The 18897-nt window shown below is 53.5% G+C and overlaps 2 protein-coding genes across 3 annotated transcripts in view; one reads left to right on the top strand and one right to left on the bottom strand.

Moving 5' to 3' along the window:
* Positions 1–736: 736 nt before the first annotated feature.
* NCSTN (nicastrin) lies at positions 737–16082 on the bottom strand. Its single transcript, XM_025860739.2, has 17 exons — positions 15931–16082; positions 14603–14707; positions 9868–9991; positions 9247–9368; positions 8677–8822; positions 7792–7942; positions 7404–7513; positions 6995–7147; positions 6203–6307; positions 5943–6020; positions 5045–5217; positions 3570–3672; positions 3363–3458; positions 3008–3095; positions 2591–2745; positions 2153–2365; positions 737–1552 (listed from the first exon to the last, which is right to left on the bottom strand). Exons 1-17 carry the CDS (start codon positions 16013–16015, stop codon positions 1430–1432), a joined length of 2130 nt encoding a protein of 709 aa, XP_025716524.1. The 5' UTR covers positions 16016–16082; the 3' UTR covers positions 737–1429.
* A 42-nt stretch (positions 16083–16124) lies between these two features.
* Positions 16125–18897, top strand: part of COPA (COPI coat complex subunit alpha) — a 50579-nt gene continuing 47806 nt past the window's right edge. For both annotated transcript variants that reach the window (XM_025860738.2, XM_025860737.2), the window contains exon 1: positions 16125–16280. In XM_025860738.2, coding sequence (XP_025716523.1) covers positions 16241–16280 — 40 coding nt within the window. In that variant the 5' untranslated portion in view covers positions 16125–16240. The remainder of the gene's footprint in view (positions 16281–18897) is intronic.

Here is an 18897-nt window from a genome sequence, read left to right as displayed (position 1 = left end):
CCTCCCCCCACCATCATTTAGCAGTGCGGCCATATGCTGCAATTTTGCTCCCAGGAAGGACCCAGGGAATTAAGAGTATTTCCAAAGAGCCAAGGTTCTGTTTCTAGGAGAGTCCAGAGCCACTCTTGTTTCGGTCTACAAAATGCCCACGAGCAGAAGGCCCGATGCCTCAGCATGCCACCCCAGGCCCCGTATGACCCGGCCCCAGCCTCGGCTCCTCCTCAGCTGCGCCCTGAATAACTTGCCCTTCCCAGTGTGACCTGTGCCTTCATGGCTCCGTGCTTCCACGGCTGAACTCCAGACCAAAACTCAGATGCCTCCTCCGCTGGGCAGCCTTTCCAGGTCCACCCCCAGCGCCCCGAATCCTTCCATGTGCTATCAGAGCACGCCAGATACGCAGCACGCGACCACACTGGCTCGCCCCCGTTCCTCCCCTCACCCCAACTGTGAGCCCCTCGGGGTCAGGGTCGGGGCCGGTTCCCTTCGTTTCTGCACCCTAGCCGGTGTCTCAGAGTGGACAAAGGCGCGCCTGTCGATGCTAACGTGGTTCTTACAAGAGGGAAGCCAGAGCTCCGGGGTTCCACAGGAGCCCTGCTTGGGGGACTTCCACCGTTTCTGACAGAGCCTTCCTTACTCCTCGGGCCCCCGGGGACCCAGACAGAGCACGTGAGGTAACAATTTTGTGACTTCCAGTCGGGGGTCACCAAACGCGAGGGTGCGGAAGAACATGAACAAGTCATGTGGGACAGTCTGTTTTAATGAAACTTGCTATTTATATATTTACATACACACACAGACTCACACACACAAAGGAAAAAAGAAAACAAAAATAGACATTACAGCTCAGTAAAATTACAACTGAGCACTGTGGGCCGGAGGTGGGACACCCGCCCAGCAGCCCGCCCCACTGCTGTGCCAGCTAAGCGTCTGGGGACAGGGCAGCAGGAGGGAGACAGGGGGCATGGCCCCCAGAGGGCCCAGCCTGCTCCCCCGGGCTTCCTCGTAGTTTGTCCCTGGCATCCGGCCTTCCTGTCCTTCTTCCCGGTCAGGAAACGGGAAATGGCTGGGTACGGTACGGGCTGCGGTGGGGTGGGGAGGGCGGTCCTGGGCAGGATGGAGAGAAGGGGGACCCCGAAGAAGGTAAGTGAGGGGGCGCAGCTAGGAGTCGAACAGGAGTAAGAAGCTTCTGTTTCCCGTCCCAGAATCTGGCAGGGGTGAGGATGAACCATGGAGGGGGAGACGGGCAGGGGGAGCTGGAGAGGACAGGTGACTTCTCCCCGTCTCTCTTGGGCGGTTCCACTTCTTTACATTAATTCCAGTCTGAGCAGGCCCAGAGAGGTCGCAGTGACAAACTAGTGGTTTATGTCCCCGTGGGACACGCGGTCGAGGACATGAACGGCAGAGCTGGTGGGGAAAGCTGGGCGCCTCTTCAGTAAGACACGGCTCCCGGCTCCCGGGGGGCAATGAAGAGGACGTCGGCCTTGGCGTTGATGCAGTAGGTGACGACCAGAGAGAAGATGAGGGTGCCGAAGCCCACCGTCAGGGTGATGAACTGCAGGAGCGGGGCAGGGAAGGGCAGAGGTGCTCTCAGAACTCAGCCCAGTTTCATCACAGTTCTGGAGCTGGCTCCGAGCGCCGAGTCCTGAGCAACCGGAGGCAACACCTTCCCACTTGGGAGACCGAGTCTCTCCATTTAGAAAGAGGAGTAAAGGATCTCTGTTCTTCCTTTCACCTTGTCTTACTTAAGGCTTTAAGCACCTTGAAGTTAGGATCCATGACTTTTGACTCTGGTGGCAATTCTATCACTGACCTACTTGTGACACGTACTCAATAAACGGTGGATCCCACACACATCCCAGGAGCAGCGGGCGGGGGACTGCTGGCTGGGAGTGGAGCTGGGGGGGGGGGGGAGGGCGGTCCCAGGCGGAGGAGCACCTCCTTGGGTCTCCATCGGTGCCTATCTCCAGCGTGCACATAGACTCAAACTCTCAGTGCAGATAGGCGTCCTAACAGGGCATGCCAGCTGACAAGGGACAGAGCTGTAGAAGCTTTCTGTGGCACATCTGGGGCCAAGGGGAGATGGGAGGGGTGTGAGGGCAGGGGCAGCAGAGCGAGGGCAAGGCCATCTCTGGCCCCATCCCTCCAGGCTCACCTCCAGCTCTCTGCTGGCTATCAGAAATATGCGGGCTCGGATGTCTTTCCAGCGGCTCTCAGTCCACGTGGAGTACTCAGTAGAGCCCCACTGCCTCAGTTCAAAGGCGGGGGACAGGGCCCGGGCCAGTCGTGCCGTGGAACGCACACAGCGTGGCAGCCGGTCCGTCTCACTGGAATTCAGAGGGCCCTGGACCCACACGTACTCATACAGCTGCACGGGAAGACGGGCCACGGTGTGGGGCTGAGGCGGTCCTCTCTCACCCCGGACACGGTCTGCTTTCACCCGGGCTTCTGCGTCTCCAACACTCCAGTCCAAGGGGCTGCATCCCTCCGCCTCTCCATCCCAACCTCTTGGGTCCAACTGGGCCTAGGACCCTCTCCAACTTCCCCAGGGGAAGGGGGCCCTTGGGGCTCTCCCACACCCACTACCACTCACATCCTTGTTTTCAGTGGGGACTTTACTTGGATCCTGGCACTGCTCTCGGGTAAGGTCGACCAGCTGGCCGGTCAGATTCGCCAAGGCGTACTGTACCACGTAAGTGGTGTTGGTGGGGCTGGAGACAGCGATGTAATGCTGAAGGGGCCCGTCACCTGAGTGGAGACCGTAGGGGGGGAGGGGAGGATTTGGAGGGTGGAAGGTGGGTGCGGGTAGGCAACAAAGAAGAGCCCGAGGTTGGCAGGAGCCAGAGAAAAGAAGGTTAAGAGAATGGATCCCACACGTATCAGGAGAAAGAACGGGAAACAGGGGGAAGAAGAGGAGAGGAGAAGGAAAAAAGAGAACGGATTAAGCCGAGATGGTCTTTCTCTATCCCTTGCCTAAGCCAAGGGTACCACTCCCACAGCAGCTGCTTACCCAAGTAGGACCTCAGGTCCTGCCTGAGGATAGACTGGAACCAGGAGTTGTTGGCTCTGACCAGGAACCCATAGAGCAGGCGGGTAACCTAGGATCAGGGCAGGGAGAAGCAACAACCTAGGGACCCGGAGCCCAGGGAGAGTTCTCCGTGGAAACCCTGCTGTGGGCCCGGGGCCGGGGAGGCAGAGGCCAGCTCACGAGGACGCGGGGGAGGCCCACCCGGGAGTGCCCTGGGGCATCGGTATCCTCGCTGGCACGCCGGGCTCCCAGGTTTGGGAGAAGAGACAAGTGACAGGACGGGGCAGGCTGCGAAGGGAACAGGGCTGGCGAGGAGGCAGGGCCCACCTGTTCTTACCGTGTGGGCATCGGCCTGGATGCTGTCGCTGAAGTTGGATCCCCCTGCGAGCTGGTACAGCGCTCGTCCCAGCACCGTGGCCACACCTGCCAGGGCCTGCGGCAGTGAGGAGGGGGCTGAACGGCCCGCCTCTTCTCACCTCCCAGCAGCTTCACCGCGCTCCCTGCGCTGCTCCCCGCCCCCCGCCCCAGCCCAGGGGATTGCTACCCTGGCAGTGTCGGTCACAAAGCTCAGGTCCTCCTCAGGGCTCTGCCACTCGGGGTAGCTGACGTTAATGTTCTCCGCAGTGTCGTAAATGCTCTGGTAGTAGCTGCCAGGAGAGCCGGCGTGAGCCTCGGCCACACTGGGCCCGCGCCCTGCCCCGGCCTCCCTCACAGGCCCTTCCTGCAGGAGGCTCTAACTCTTCTCCTCCTCTGGGGGGGGGCCGGGGGAAGGAAGAGACCACGAGGGTCCCACACCGAAGATGGTGTGGGGGCCGGGAGATGGGAGAGGAGTGGTTAAATACAAGGGCCTCTCTGACAGACAAGGGAGAAAAGGCAGATGAGATCAGAATGCAGGAGTCTCCCTTCCCGGGAGAGCTTCAAACGGAAGAGACGCTCTCCCCACTGTTTGGGCAGGAGACACGCAGGACGGCTGGGAGGACTTTCAGGGAGCATGCCCGCCATCACCAGAGCTCCTTGTGTGGTGGTTCCAACAAACGTTAGCACTGAGGGTGGCTGGGGGCAGAGGGAGATGAACGGGTCTGCTCCCAGACACACAACACTGCACTGGGTCCAACCACCCTCTGCTCCCTGGGGAGCCCCGTGGAGGCACATCTGAGAAGCCCAGAGGAGCGCTCCTAGCCTTCAGCACCGATATACGCTGGCCCCACGCAGAAGCAAGGCTGGATGCGTGCAAATGATGACCATCCCTCACCCCAAAGTGGTGCAGAAGTCAGACATGGAGGAGAGGGCTGACCTGAGGCACTGGAAGTGTCCCTGCCCGAAATAAACGAAGAGGTGCTCCTTGGCTGGGGTCAGAGAACTGGAGCTTGAGTATTTTCACTCAGACACCCATTTGGCCTCATGGCAGAGGGAAGGAAAGCGGGGGGCCTAGCAATCCAGCCCGAGCGAGAAGTTCCCTGCTAGCCTAGGGCTTCAGTTAGGGGCAGTCTGGGGTGCCCAGGAGCAGGAGAGAGGTGACTAGCAGGGCCTCACCCCTTCTCTCTGGAGTCCCTTCATCTGTAGGGGACACTTTTACCCCAACGGCAGGAACAGGTTACATTTCAGAGCACAAGTACTGTCTGCATGCAGCACAGCACCCCTGAGCGGCCCCCCACCGGCCAGCTCCCGTTCCTCCAGCCGTGGGCGCTCCTGCCGGAGATGCTGCCCTCTGCTGGCGGCTCTGGGGACCCAGGCCTCGGGAGAGCTGGGCGAGGCAGGCCAAGTAAGGATGCTCTGTGCCAGGGAAGGCTGCGCGCGGCCTGTTCTCTAAGGTGACACCAAGTCAGATGAGGCGACCGGCTTGGATGTGAGCAGGCTACTGAGCAAAGAGCACAGATTGACCTGAGATCTGGAGAGGGTACTGTGGGGACAGGGGAGAGTGGTGATCTTTCTTGACACAGAAGACACTCCCCTCCACGGACCCCAGACTGCAGAACAGATTTTCTCCCAGAACCAGGATGCAGTCTAGGTGACTCTTACTGGTTATGGAAGACAGTGGAGTGGTCCGCGAGAACAACGCCGGAGATGTTCCGAGCCCGAAGAAAGCGCTGCAGGGAAGACGGTGGGAGGGGCTGGGACTGGTTCAGCCTCCGGAGGGCCACAGCAGGGACGCCAGCACCGCTCCTCTCCAGCGTGCTCAGCAGGACCTCCACCTGCGGGACTGGGTCAGCTCAGGGTGGCTGGGCACAGGGCAGCCGGAGGTCTCTTCCAGGCCCTCTCCCTCAAGTCCCCAGCTTGGGAGCTGCCCCCAGCCCTCCTGCAGCCCAATTCCTCAAGCCTTTGGGGACCGCGGCTGAGTGTCCTGCAGCTCACACCGTCTCATCCTCACTAGATGCTCAACTTCTTACTTGTGCAGAATTAGAGGAGCAAGCTGCTCCCACAAAACTGCACCGGATGCCACACAGGAGCCCAGAGCAGGGGGAGGGGTTTGAAATGGAATGGCAGGAAGACCACCTCATGAGAAAAACAGGCCTAAAGCTGGGCCCTGAGAGGAGGGAGGGTCTTGAACAAGTGGTAAGGAACATGGAAGAGAACTTGGGTAGAGAGTCTGACGCAGCCAGCAACCGGGCAGGGCAGCCCGGACAACTGGGTCAGTGCGGCAGCACAGAGAAAGGGAGCTAGTCATTTCCCTGTCCTCCGCTAGGCACCGAGTCAGCGAACTACCCGTCCCGGGAAACCAGACAACCGAGCTGTGCTCGTGGTTCTTCCTGGGCAGCTGAAACGGCCATGCTGTTCGTCCTTTAGCTGGCACCTGACCCGAGGTCCTGTCTCACAGGCTCTGGGGGCCGGTGCGGGGCTAAGGCCTGGGCAAGGGGGGCGGGGGGCCCGTATTCTGAGCATTGAAACAGCAAGTGAGGAGGAAAGATGCTCATATTACCTGATTCTGTACGGACCCATTTTTCTGAGACATGGGGTCTGTGTGCATCCAAAGCTCTAGTGAATTTCTTAAGGCCACCTGGGGGAGGGTGAAGAGGCAACACGTATCAACGGTGTCCACTGTGGCCCATACCCGGGAGAAAGGCGTAAGGTCGGAGAAAAGTCGAGGGGAGAGGTGGTGGCACCAGGAGCGAGGGCAACGGGACACGGAGGCGGCGGCAGGAAGTAGGAGGGAAGGGGGTGGGGGCCCGCGCTGCACACCTGTCCCAGCTCCACGAACGACTCAATGTTCTCTAGCTGCACAGGGAACTTGCCCTTCTCCATGTCGTAGACCATTCTTGAGCTGCCAATGTAGTCAAAAGTTTCCTGAAGGTGAAGATGGGTGGGCAAGGGAGCAGAGATGCCCAAGGGTCAGGGCGGGCTCCGTCCCGGAGGCCGGACCGCCATGGCTCAAAGCACGAAGGCTACAGCCTCCTGTTGCCGCAACTGCCACCGGCTCAGGAAGTCATGTGACTCCAGCCTCCTCCCCGCCCTGCCTCCCAGCTGTGACTAGCCCTCACACGTGTGTATCACAGGACTTCTCGAGCCCAGAAACGGGGGGAGCAGCCCCGGCAAAGGCCCGAGGCGCCCATCAGCTGCTACGTGCCCGCTCCTTGCCTCTCCCTCCCCACTGCCGACTCCGCCACGGCTGCTATTCCCTGATTCCAGGGCCAGGCTGTGGTGCCCGGGGCGGGGGGGGGGGGTAGGCAGGAGCCTCAGGGCCCTGGGGTGGGAGTGGCAGTAAAAGGCTCCAGAGAATAAAAGTAAAAGGATGCCTCCAAAAGATCGCATCAGTGGGGAGCAAGGGCACTGGCAGCACAGCGATCCCAGGTCAGGGTGCAAAGGCTTCTGAAAATGTGTGACTCCACAGGGGAGACACACGGAGGCACATCCAGAAGCTCTCGGCTGAATAACAACTTAGGTCAAGTGCCCAGATCTTCCCCAAACGACAGCCACGCCCACACTGATGCTGCCCGCCGGCCCCCCATCCCTCCCCAGCCAAAGAGCCCGTACCCCTTGGAAGAAGACGAACATGACATTGCGGGGGAGGGTGGCCACATCAGGGGCCTTCTGCAAAGCTTCAGCAGCAGCCAGCTGGGTAACGAAGGAGGCCACGGCACTTTCAGCCCCTGGGGCCACATTCCAGAAAAAGGAACGACTGTCCAGCTGGGCACAGCAGAAAAAGCAGGCGAGGTGGCTTTGAAAACAGCAATCAGGACCAGGCCCCAGGTCCCCAAACCTATTCCAGCCAAGAGAATGTTCATATCCTGGCATAATGGCTAAGCCGGGGAGCCCCAGAGCCCAGACCCCTCTCCACGGAGGCTCCCCATCATAGCAACTTGGAAATCTGATATGCCCGCGAGAGGCCTGCCAGCCCGTTCTATGCCAGTCCCGTCCACCCTGATCAGGGGCCAACACTCACCCGGGTCGCAGCAACCACAACCTTGTCGTCAGGCTCTAATGTCCCAGATATATTTATAGGCTTAAGCATGCTCCATACGTTGTAGTCGGACAGGGGGTCACAGACGATTTCTGAGCAGGACACACGGAGAGAGCAACAGAAGTAAGGGAGAGCACAGCCCCAGACAACGCCTGGAAGACTCCTCTGCCCACTGCCCCGTGGACCCTGTAATCATTTCCTGTCTCTGCTGCTCTACATTGGTTTTTCTGCCCCGTCCATTTCAGGGACAAGCAGGCTCAATTGTTCAGAATCGTTTCCGCTTCTCCCACCGCACGCTCCCTGCCTGTAGTTGTCCCTCCAACACTCCTCGGTGCCCCAGTACAGCCGGCAAGCCTCGGACCTGTCCTACCTGGGTTGATGCTGAAGGTGCTCTGGATGGAGCTGCGCCGCATGCAGGTGACAGTGCTGATGACGGCGTGCATGTGGGAGAAGAGCTGCATGGCGCACAGCGGGAAGGCAGGCGCTGAGCCGTTTGGACTCAGGTTGTGATCGCGGTAGCACTAGGGAGGGAGAGGGAAGCACTGAGGCAGTTCTTGGGGAGTCCCGCCCAGACTTCCCAGAAAGAGGGCCCAGCCCCATCGGGAAGCCACTCTCACATCTGTCCCTGAGCTAGAGTTATCCTGGTACAGGCCCAGGGTGTCCAAGGTCCAAGAGAAAACCTCACCAAGGGGTGCAAGGAGCCACAGGCTCAATGACTTAGTTGGGGTGGACAAGACGACCCCATCGCAAAGGGCCTGGCCCAAGTTTTTAATGTGATCTGATGTACAGAGCACTGAACCAAGGATCAAAAATCAAATTCAAGACCACTTAGACCTCAACTCACCATGTAACTACGGAACAAATCTCTTAATCGCTCTGCATGTCAACACAAAGAAGCTAGACCACAATTAGCGATTTACTGGAACTAAAAAAGAATGTCAGGGGTCTCTACACTGAATCTCTCAATTCCTCGTCTGACGTTCCTAACCAGGGCTCTACACCGTATTTCACATCAAAGAACGTTTATATTTTCTTCCAGCCTGAAATCCGTCAATGCTGTCAGAGCCGGCAGGACAGAAATGGGAAGGGAAACGTGAGAAAAATAAGGGAAACGTGAGAAAAATAAAGGTGTTGGCTCTTCTTGGAGCAACTGTCTTTCAGGGGGCGCGCTGGTAGATGAGGTCCCTCCAAACAGGCGGAGGGCCTCCAAAACTTCTCTTTGCAACTGGAGTTGCTAGGAGCTGGCTGTCATTACCTGCTTGATGACCTTCGTTTCATTTTCATCTTCAAGAAGGAAGATGGGGAAACTGAAGTCTTCATAAGCCAAGCCATCACCCAGGGGGTTCCACTGGATTTCTCTGCAGTGAGCAAATTCTGGCCCGTAGGAGTTGGAGTAGATGCCTGAACGGGTGGATGGGGGACAGACTGTTGGGACACTAAGCATTTAGGGACCGAGCGCGGGAGGGAGGCTGGGATAGGACAGGGTTAGGACCAAGAGTTCCAAAGGGAAGGGTGACTCAGAGAAGCAAGCATCAACCTGTCACCACCTACAGTAAAACAGACAGGGGTAGCAGGGAGCCTGAGGCTGGCTGATGAGGGATCCGAGCGTGTGACGGGAAGTGGAAGAAGGGGAAGCAGCAGACGGAAGGGTTGAACGGCACAAAGACACAAAAAACACGATCTGCTACTTGGGAGTCGGCTGCTCCCCCTACACACAGACAGATACACAGACTGACGCATCCCCCCGACCCCTTCAAAGACACGAGGCCGAAGCAACAGTGAGCTCTGGGTGACAGGAGGTCCCCCGATCCTCTGGGGCTCTTACCAAACCCATCATTGGGACACTGCACACTAGGAGAGAAGCCTGAGGTGGGGCTGGGCTTGGCCAAGGACACGGCCAGGCCAGCAATGCGGCTGGTTCTCCCCTTCAGCTTCTCCATCAGATTCCTGGAGTAGGGAGGGCAGGCCAGGAAGGAAGACGGGAAGGTTATTAGGGGCCCAATATCCTGCCAAGGACGGAAACAAACGGGGAACTAATGGAACCCGACCTGTTGACTCCTTGCTATGCCCCTGAAACTAATGTAGTGTGTCAACTATATACTTCTAAAAATTAGAACAAAGCCCCCCACGACTGTTGGCCCATTTCTTGCTTCTCCATCTCTAACTCCTAAGTGAGGACGATGACCCAGGCTGAGCTCAGGGCTTCATCTCATCTACCCTGTCCCTGAGGGACCCCAGGGCCCCTCCTTCCTCCCGGAGCTCTATTTATGAGGTCACCACGATGATTCCATTGATGGTGCATGTTTTCTTCTGAGACTCACTCCCACCCCCAACCCTGATCAGACCAGAACAGCCAAGGGCATTTTTTATTCACAGGTGTGAGGGCAGTCCCCCAAGCCTTCCCCTCTCTGGCTGTGGTTTCCCAGCAGACACACACAGCCCTCACCTGGTGAAGAGCGTGCCCTCCAGCAGAACCACATAAGGGGGGTTGGGGCCATCAGCCAACACCCACTGCAGGTCCTCTTCCTTCTCCACTACGTGGATGACTCCTGTGTCCCCACTGACGGAAGCTGCCGGGACAGAGGGGGTCACATTAAAGCTCCCACAGTTGGGGCACCTGGGTGGCTCTTGTGGGTTAAGCAGCTGCCTTCGGCTCGGGTCCTGATCCCAGGGTCCCGGGATCGAGCCCCACATCCGGCTCCCTGCTCAGCGGGGAGCCTGCTTCTCCCTCACCCTCTGCCGGCCTGTACGCTTACTTGTGCTATCTCTCTGTCCAATAAATAAATAAAATCTTTAAAAAACAAAAACAAAGACCTCCCACAGTTGACAATTCTGAGTTTGCCTCACTGATTCTGCAGATCCTTTATCCCCCAAACATGGCACAGGACATTGGGTGAATGCTGCCAGCTCCAGGCTTAGACTTGAACTGAAGGCTGAGTCGCCGGCTCCACCTGAAGGCCACCAGCTGGTGGGCCTGACCGGAGAACAAGGGAGCCCAGCAAGCCTCCTCACTAGAGGCCTTAGTCATTAAACCTCAGAGGGGTTTACGGTCACTTCCTTGCCCTCCTGCCTCAACCCCATTGGCCATACATGCAAATTCCCAGAACAGCAGACAGCAGTTTTCAAACCTGTATTTTCTCCAGAAAACGGCTGGTTCTAGATCTCTAGCTCAGAGTTCTAGCACTAAATCTTCCTTTGTGAGAACACATGTGCAGACTCCCTCGGGTTTAGGAGAATTCCTGGGTCTCCACTCCTATGCCCGACTTGGGAATGAGTTTACTTGCTTTTAGCCAGTTTTAGGTAAGGTTAATCAAGAACCTTGGGTCTCTAGAAGACAGCTTCCCAACTGATGGGCCTTGCTGGATTAACAATGAGCTGACATTCACCCCCCCTCATTTCTGGGGACCTAGGGTTTCCAAAGACCCTAGGCTGGTCACTCCCAGCTACGAGCAAACTCATCCATTACCCCAGGATGCCCTGCAAATATCATCCATTTCAATATATGCTAGGATGCCACACAACTAACATTTTCTGTGTGTCTCATGAATGACAAAGATTGGGAAGCACTGCAGTAGAGGAGGGACAGTTCATCATCCCAAATGCCCGTCAAGTCCCTAGTGATCCATGTAGAGACATCCTACGGTCTCCCCATGAGCCTTCTCCCCAGGGAAAATTGGATGTGTTATTCGTATACTGTTTTAGGGTAGTAGTTCTTGACCCTGGTTGTGCATCCCTCTGGAGTTTTAAAAAATACAGATACTTGGGCCTTATTTCAGATCTACTAAATTAAAGTCTCTAAAGGTGAGGCCAGGTATGTGTACTTTCCAAACTTGCCACATATGGTTTGTTTTTGTTTTAAGATTTATTTTAGAGAGACACAGAGAGAGAGAGAGAGAGAGCACGTGCATGAGTGGGAGGGGCAGAGGGAGAGACCCTCAAGCAGACTCTGCGCTGGGCTCGGACATGGGACTTGATCTCATGACCCTGAGATCACAACCTGAGGCAAAATCAAGAGTTGGACGCTTAACCAACTGTGCCATCCAGGTGCCCCCTTCATATGGTTCTTTATTATACATAGCCAGTCATGAGAATTAGGGTTCTAGGTCAAGTCAGTGAAATATATATTTTTTTAAAGATTTTATTTATTTATTTGAGAAAGAGGGAGAGAGAGAAACAGCATGAGAGGGGAGAGGGTCAGAGGGAGAAGCAGGCTCCCCGCTGAGCCGGGAACCCGATGTGGGACTCGATCCCAGGACTCCGGGATCATGACCTGAGCCGAAGGCAGTCGCTTAACCAACTGAGCCACCCAGGCGCCCATGTCAGTGAAATATTTCTAACTTGTGCAAAACCTTAAGCACATTCTGACTGCCAGCCAAGTAGAAAGTTTCTTCCATGGGATTTGGTAAAATCTGGACATAGAAGCAAGTCCCCAACCTTCAGCTATGTCTTATACTAAGTAATAAGTTCATGGTGATGGTGATAATAATAAACTTTAGAGGAATATCAGAATCTGGAATAACTTTAATAAAGATCTAGCTACCAATGGCAGTTCTCAGTCCAGTGAAAGGCAGTAGTCCTTGCCACATAAAACAAAGAAAAAGGAAAAGCTTTTCTGGGGAACAGAACATGATTCACTGCAGCTCCAAGGAGCACAGGGAGAAGCCAAGCCAGGACACTGGAATAAAACACCCAGATTCTAATCTGGATTCCAACTGGTGACTGTGTAGTCTGGAGTAGCTTGCTCACTTTCTCTGGGTCTTCAATGAGGAGAAACACTTTCACCCTTATTCACCTCATATTTTGGAGACAGATTAAAAAAGGAAAGGAAGGAAGGAAAGGCAAGAAACCTACACATAGCCCCCTTTGAGCACTTTAAAAGGGGCCAATGGGGCGCCTGGCTGGCTCAGTCGCTTGAGTGTGTGACTCTTGATCTCTTGCTTAAAAATAAAATCTTAAAAAAAATAAAAAACTAAAAGGGGCCAATAGAAGCAGAGACTCAAACCTACATCTTTTTCTCCTTAAGTTTATCATGCTAGCAATCCCAATTAAAGAGGGGGTAGCTTGCTCAGCACGGACAAATATGAAGTAAGACTTAGAGATAAGTAGAAAAGGAGCCAAGCTTTTCACGAGGAAGTGGTCAGAGTCCAACCCCTCTCCTCTCGTTTCTCTGCACTCGCACTTGGCTTATTTCTACAGGCTATTGCTTTGCTTCCCACAGAGCTGCTCTAAGAACATGAAGCAGAATGACTCATTCCCAAAGAGGGTATCTGAGAGCACACACTTCCAGGAGGATGGGGGCCTTGGCCTTCTGGCACTAGAGTGGAGTCCCAGCAACAGCAGCAGTCTGATCTCAGCCCACACTGGACCTGGCTCTCTTCTACCTACAAACTCAGTTTAAGAACTAAGTCTGCAAATTTTATTTGGAACTGTTTGGAGCCAGTTAACCTACCTCCAGAACTTCCTGAAGCAAGAACATGGCACAATTAACACAGAGTATAGCTCAGGGAAGGATGGGTGGAAAAGGAGTACCTACCACCTTGAGCAAGCCCTTCACTTGCCGGTGTGTGTGTCCTCCTGCCAATCTGGAAGGTTTCAGGCAATCCCACAGTACTCCTGAGACTATGCTGCTCACTCAGCATCATCAATAAGAGTCTATAGAAGGTAGCTTGACTTTCAGCTTTGTGCACCCCTATTCTAGCCATTTTTAGAGGTGTAAACTGAAATTCAGACGTGACCAATTTGATGATGAAGAAACAAAGATCTGGAGCACCTGGGTGGCTCAGTCAGTCAATCATCTGCCTTCGGGTGAGGTCATGGTCTCAGGGTCCTGGGATCAAGCCCTGCACCAGGCTCCCTGCTCAGCGGGGAGTCTGCCACCCCTCTCGCTCAGCCCCTCCCTCCCTCTCCCTGCCCCCCAACTCGTGCGCACACACACTCTCTCTCTCTCTTTAAATAAAATTTAAAAAAAGAAGAAGCCAAGATCTGACTCTAAGTTTCCTGCTTACTGCCCAACTGCATTGACAGAACTATTCACAGAAGAACGAAATCTGAAGACAGCAGGTGAAGCAGCAGAGGAACTGGGGTTCAGTCTTCACATCGCTGCTTTCTCCCCTTGCATGGTTTTATAACCATTCTGTCCTGGTACGCTGTTTTGGAACACATTTACAAAGCATAAAGACAAATCCAAATGCTTTACTAATTCTTCCTGCAACTGTTTGGCTTTCCCATATGCCTTCTCTTCAAATAGTTCACTGCCTTAACGAAGCCCATTTCGGTTCCAAAAAGATTGTTCAGAGTGCAAGTGATGGTGGGCTCCACAGAATACGAGGCTTCCTTCTCCCTACAAAACAGTTGTTTTCTACTTAAACTACTGGATGGTTAAGAGTCCAGGCTTAGGGGGCGCCTGGGTGGCTCAGTCGTTAAGGATCTGCCTTCGGCTCAGGTCATGGTCCCAGGGTCCTGGGATTGAGCCCCGCATCAGGCTCCCTGCTCCGCGAGAAACCTGCTTCTCCCTCTCCCACTCCCCCTGCTTGTGTTCCCTCCCTCGCTGTGTCTCTTTCTCTGTCAAATAAATAAATAAAATCTTAAAAAAAAAAAAAAAAAGTCCCAGGCTTAGAACTTGGACCATGTGGCTCGATTCCTAGCTTCATCACTTAATAGCATGAGGATCTTGGAAAAGTTACTCAACTTCTTCAGTCTCAGTTTTGTCATTTGTAAAACAGATAATAAGAGAATCTACTCCATGGGGCTGTTGTGGTGGTTAAAGAAGATGCATTAGAAGAAGCTTAAGAATGCAGCATTTAGGGGCGCCTGAGTGGCTCAGTTGTTAAGCGTCTGCCTTCGGCTCAGGTCATGATCCCAGGGTCCTGGGATCGAGTCCCACATCGGGCTCCCTGCTTGGCGAGGAGTCTGCTTCTCCCTCTCCCACTCCCCCTGCTTGTGTTCCCTCTCTTGTTGTATCTCTCTCTGTCAAATAAATAAATAAAATCTTAAAAAAAAAAAAAAGAGAGAATGCAGCATTTATAATTATCTCGCTTGGTTTGAGAAATGGTTCTCTATCACCTCCTACCCACACAGCCTAATTTGTGTGCTGAGACTCCCAAGCAGAACCTGGGTCTTTATATTGAGGGCACAGACTGAAATATCAATGGCCACAAACACAAATCCCAACCTCAACTCACACTGGCAGCCAATCTGATGAGTGGCATTGAGCAAACGGACACAAGGAGCTGTTTTATTTAAGGAGATGTAGATCTTCCTCTCCACTGAATTCCCCCTGCAAAAACCTGATCAGAAGATAAAAAGTGTTAGAAAAAATCGAGAGACATTGGCACTATGGAGTCATTTCCTCGCCGTATGGCTTGGGTATATCATACTTTCTAAGATGGGACTAATGGCCATTCTCCTCACTTCCTGGACACATTACTGAATTGGACGAATGCACCCAGCTAGGTGCCACAGAGAGTTACTACAAATTTCACTTAGAGGAACTTACATCAACACTGAAAGAAAGAAAACTTCACTTCCTAAAGGAAAAGCATGTAACCTCAGATGTACCTGCTCCTGGCTGCATGGGTGAGCACACTTCTGCTTCCTACCTTTTATGTATATACCTACCTACTTAATAAAAGGGTGCTAGTCTAAGAATGGAGATTGCAATAAAAAGTCTTTGAGACGTTTGTACAGGAATCTGAACAGAACCGCGAGAAACCTTTTGCCCCAGATCGGTCAGTTAATCTAACATCCATAGGTCATTTGTGTGTGACCACAGTGTGGCGCGACTGTAGTTTCTCTGTTGGGAATCTTTAAAGACAACATGAATTTGGGGAAAGGACTGGTCATACTTATACCTAGGCATGTTTGCATTTTAGGGCTTGACCGACTAGAAAGATCTATACCAGGACATAAATGCATGTAAGCAAACATTTCTGTGCACTGTCAGTGCCTCGAGTTCCTTGAATCATTATTTCACGGTCTAAACAGTTACGAGTACCCAGAGCCCACCTTTGTCTCCCTTCACTGATAAGACAAACTGAGGCAAAGCACAGGGACGCGGGTTTATGGGGGAATCAACAGAGGAAGGAACGAGGAATCTCCTCTCTGAAGCGCCCCACTGCGCCCACAGAACGAGGCCGCTTTCATCCTCAACAGTCCACACGCACCGGCAAGTGGAACTGACAGCTGTCTTTTCGGACAAGCGGGTGCGGGGGCTGGGGCCGCGGGGAAAACGAGGCGGCCGGACAAAGTGGGCGGGCCGGGCTGGAAGTCCAGGAAGAGGCCCGGAGGAGGAAACGGGGAGACACGATGTGTCGCGGGGGAGAAGGGACCCTCAAGTCAAGTCCAGGCAAAAGGGGGAACTTCTGTCGCGGGAACGAAAGAGAAAGAGGATTTACAGCGTGCGGGGACCCAGGGGCAGAGGGGACCAGAAGGGGGACGGCGGCGCCCGCGGCCCGGCCGACCCGGACGGTTCCCCTGACACGCCGGAGCTCACGGGCGGGGAAGGCCTCACCTGCCAGCAGGACGCAGAAAGACACAAGGCGAAGAAGTCTCCGACTCCCCGGGTCCGCCACAGAGCTGCCCCCAGCCGTGGCCATCTTGCTTCTCGGCTGAGCGGAAGCTACCCCTCCCCTCCTGTCCGGCAGTGGCTTCTCTAGGCCAACACCGGTGCCGTCTCTGTGGTCCAGGGCGCCTGGGACCGGAAGTTCGTGTCCGGGGAGCTTCCGGGAGGTGCCCTGGAGCGGCGCTGACGTGGAGGGAGCCGAAGGGCGGCAGGGAGTGGCGGGGCTCGGATCGCTACCTCGGAGCCCCAGGCCTGAAGGATGCTAACCAAATTCGAGACCAAGAGCGCGCGGGTCAAAGGTAGTGGAGAAAACCAGGGGGAGCTCGGGGTCTGGGTGTCGGCGCGGCGCTGTCGCGGGGGGCGAGAGAGGCCGAGTGGGGCCCACCGAGCGAGCCCGGAGGAAGAGGGGAGGAGGGCGGGTCGGCCTGGCGGCGGGTCTGCAGCGTTCTCTTCTCCGCAGCGCCCTCGGGATGGGGCTGACCTGTGGCGGCTCCCGCGGCGTAGGAGGCCCGGTAGGCCAGCTCCCAGTGCCTTCCGTTCCCTCTGCTCCTGGGGCCACTGCTCCCGACTTTGTTCCCGTCCCGGGGCCGTGTGACCCGTTGGCTTTTTGATGACCGTGTTGTAGGGAGTGGCCCTGGGGATCGAGTCTCGACCTGTGCCATTCATACCGAAGTCTAGCATTTTCGGAAATGAGCACTGGCCACCTCTCTTGAGGGGGCGTTGGCTGCACGTTAGCAACGACCAGTGCCTCCATTGGGCTATATTTCCTACCTGCAAACAGGACACTGAGGCCCGTAACCCCACTGAAGTCTGAACTTGGTGAGCTTGCCAGGTAAAATCCAGGACGCCTAGTTAAATTTGAATTTCAGATAAACAACGAAATAAGTTTCAAGTATTGTTCGCTTTATATCTGAAGTTCAGATTTAACGGGGCATCTTCATTCTTATTTCCTAAATATGGCAACTCCAAAGCTTGAGTATGAGTGGATGGAGGTGGAGGGCAAATGATTGAAATAGCGGTAGTCGTCTCAGAATGTTAGAATGGGAAGGGCAGAGAAGTACGATCTCGTGAGACTTCGAAAACTGTATGTACACGTACCTTGAATATTTAGCAAGGTGCATTAGAACAAGGTGTTTGGGAACTTGGTGTTTGGAGTCACATGGGCTTTGCTTTGGAATCCTGAAACATCCCCTAACAAGGTGTATGATCTTGGGCGACTTACTTATGGTTTCTCAATCTCTACTTTCTCATCCCTAAAATGCAAATAATTAACATTTTTCCTTAGAATTAGAATGAGATAGTGTATGAGAATGCTTATTACAGTGCCTGGTGTACACTCAGTAGCTGAAAAATTGGAGGCCATTGTTCATGTGGGAATAGATTCTGAGCAGTTTCTAAGTCTTGTGGGAGTCTTGATGGAACTTACGGATGGCTGAAATGGGTCTTCATGATCCTTGAACTTTCCCTTCTCCTGATTTCTCACAGGGCAGTAGAGAAGGAAAGTGGGTGAAAAGATGTTAGAATATATGCGAGTTACTCTCTGTTAATGAGTATTACTACATATCACGAAGGAAAAAAACAACTTTTAATGGGAAAGTAGACAACTTAGAAGAAGAAATGTAAGTGTTCAGTATATAAATGAAAATATTCTCCAACTCACTAATAATGAAAGAAATGTAAAAAAATAAAATAAAAAAGGACGCCTGGGTGGCTCAGTTGGCTAAGCGTCTGCCTTCAGCTCGGACCAGGATCCCAGGGTGCTGGGGTGGAATCCTACTTCCGGGGGGGGGTCCTTGTTCAGTGGGGAGCCTGCTTCTCCCTCTGTGCGCGTGCTCTCTCTCTCTCTGACAGATAAGTTAAAAAAAAAAAAGAATCTTTAAAAGTTAAATATCCTTTTTAAAAAATTTTAGATTAGTAAAACAAAAAAAACCAATAACATCCGTGTTGGGCGCGGTGTGCAAAACTGCTATCTTCAGAAACCTAAGGAGACTGTATATCCCTAGTCTTTTTGCAATCAGGTAGTATCTATGAAAATGTTAAATACACATACCCTATTCCTGAGCAATTCTACTTCCAGATCTTTAGCCTAAAGTGGTAATAATGCAAATAGACTAGATTATGTGTAGAAGTATTTTCTTTTTTTAAAAGATTTTATTTTTTTGAGATAGAGGGAAAGAGAGAGACAGAGCACAAGCAGGGGCAGAGGCAGGGGGAGAAGCAGGCTCCCCGCTGAGCAAGGAGCCCGATGTGGGACTTCATCCCAGGACCCTGGGGTCATGACCTGAGCTGAAGGCAGACGCTTAACTGAGTGAGCCACCCAGGCGCCCTAGAAGTATTTTCTTTAAGCTCTATTTTCTGATAGATTAAAGTCAGGGAAAAAAACTTAAATGCCCATCGCTATAATAATTTTAAAATATGGTATATTTGTATTTTGCTGTTGTTAAGAAGAATGAGGTTGTGTTTATATGTACCTAATGAGATCCATGGTATATAGCTAAGCGAGAAAAGAAGTTTGCATAACATATTTCCATTTTCATAAAATGATATGATCTGCATGACAACTCTGAAAGGATACAGTCCAGACTGTTAGCAGTTGTTACTTCTGTGGACTTCCATTTACAGTCATGATGGAGTAACAGAGACCAGAGTTACCTTTCCACCTTAAAACAGCTGCACAACTAAACAGGATGTGTGAAACAAAAATTTTCAGACCCTGGATGACAGGCAGTGTAGGAGAGTGATTCAGGGAAATAAATAAGGTGAGTCCTATGATTGTTTCAGCTTACTACCTGGAGAGTTTCCAGGCTGCGGTATAGGGAAGGGGAAAGAGCCCTGTGGTCTCACTGAAGACAGAATTTGCTGGACAAAATACCAAAGAGAGAACTGCACAGGGAACACTGGAGTTCTCCAGGGGAT

The sequence above is a fragment of the Callorhinus ursinus genome, unplaced genomic scaffold (genome assembly GCF_003265705.2).
Source record: "Callorhinus ursinus isolate GAN/ISIS: 27379988/994484 unplaced genomic scaffold, GSC_fseal_2.0 scaffold88, whole genome shotgun sequence".
Classification (NCBI taxonomy): domain Eukaryota; kingdom Metazoa; phylum Chordata; class Mammalia; order Carnivora; family Otariidae; genus Callorhinus; species Callorhinus ursinus.
Note: the sequence above shows the minus strand (reverse complement) of the source record. Positions and strands in the feature narration are given on the sequence as shown.

Excerpts from the sequence above, each read along its gene's own strand:
- NCSTN (XM_025860739.2), bottom strand. The coding sequence starts at position 16,015 with ATGGCCACGGCTGGGGGCAGCTCTGTGGCGGACCCGGGGAGTCGGAGA. Across the intron at positions 3,673-5,044 it reads TCCACTGTCTTCCATAACCA|CTACTACCAGAGCATTTACG; the intron begins GTAAGAGTCACC and ends CTCTCCTGGCAG. Across the intron at positions 3,096-3,362 it reads TCCAGGCCGATGCCCACACG|GTTACCCGCCTGCTCTATGG; the intron begins GTAAGAACAGGT and ends CCCTGATCCTAG.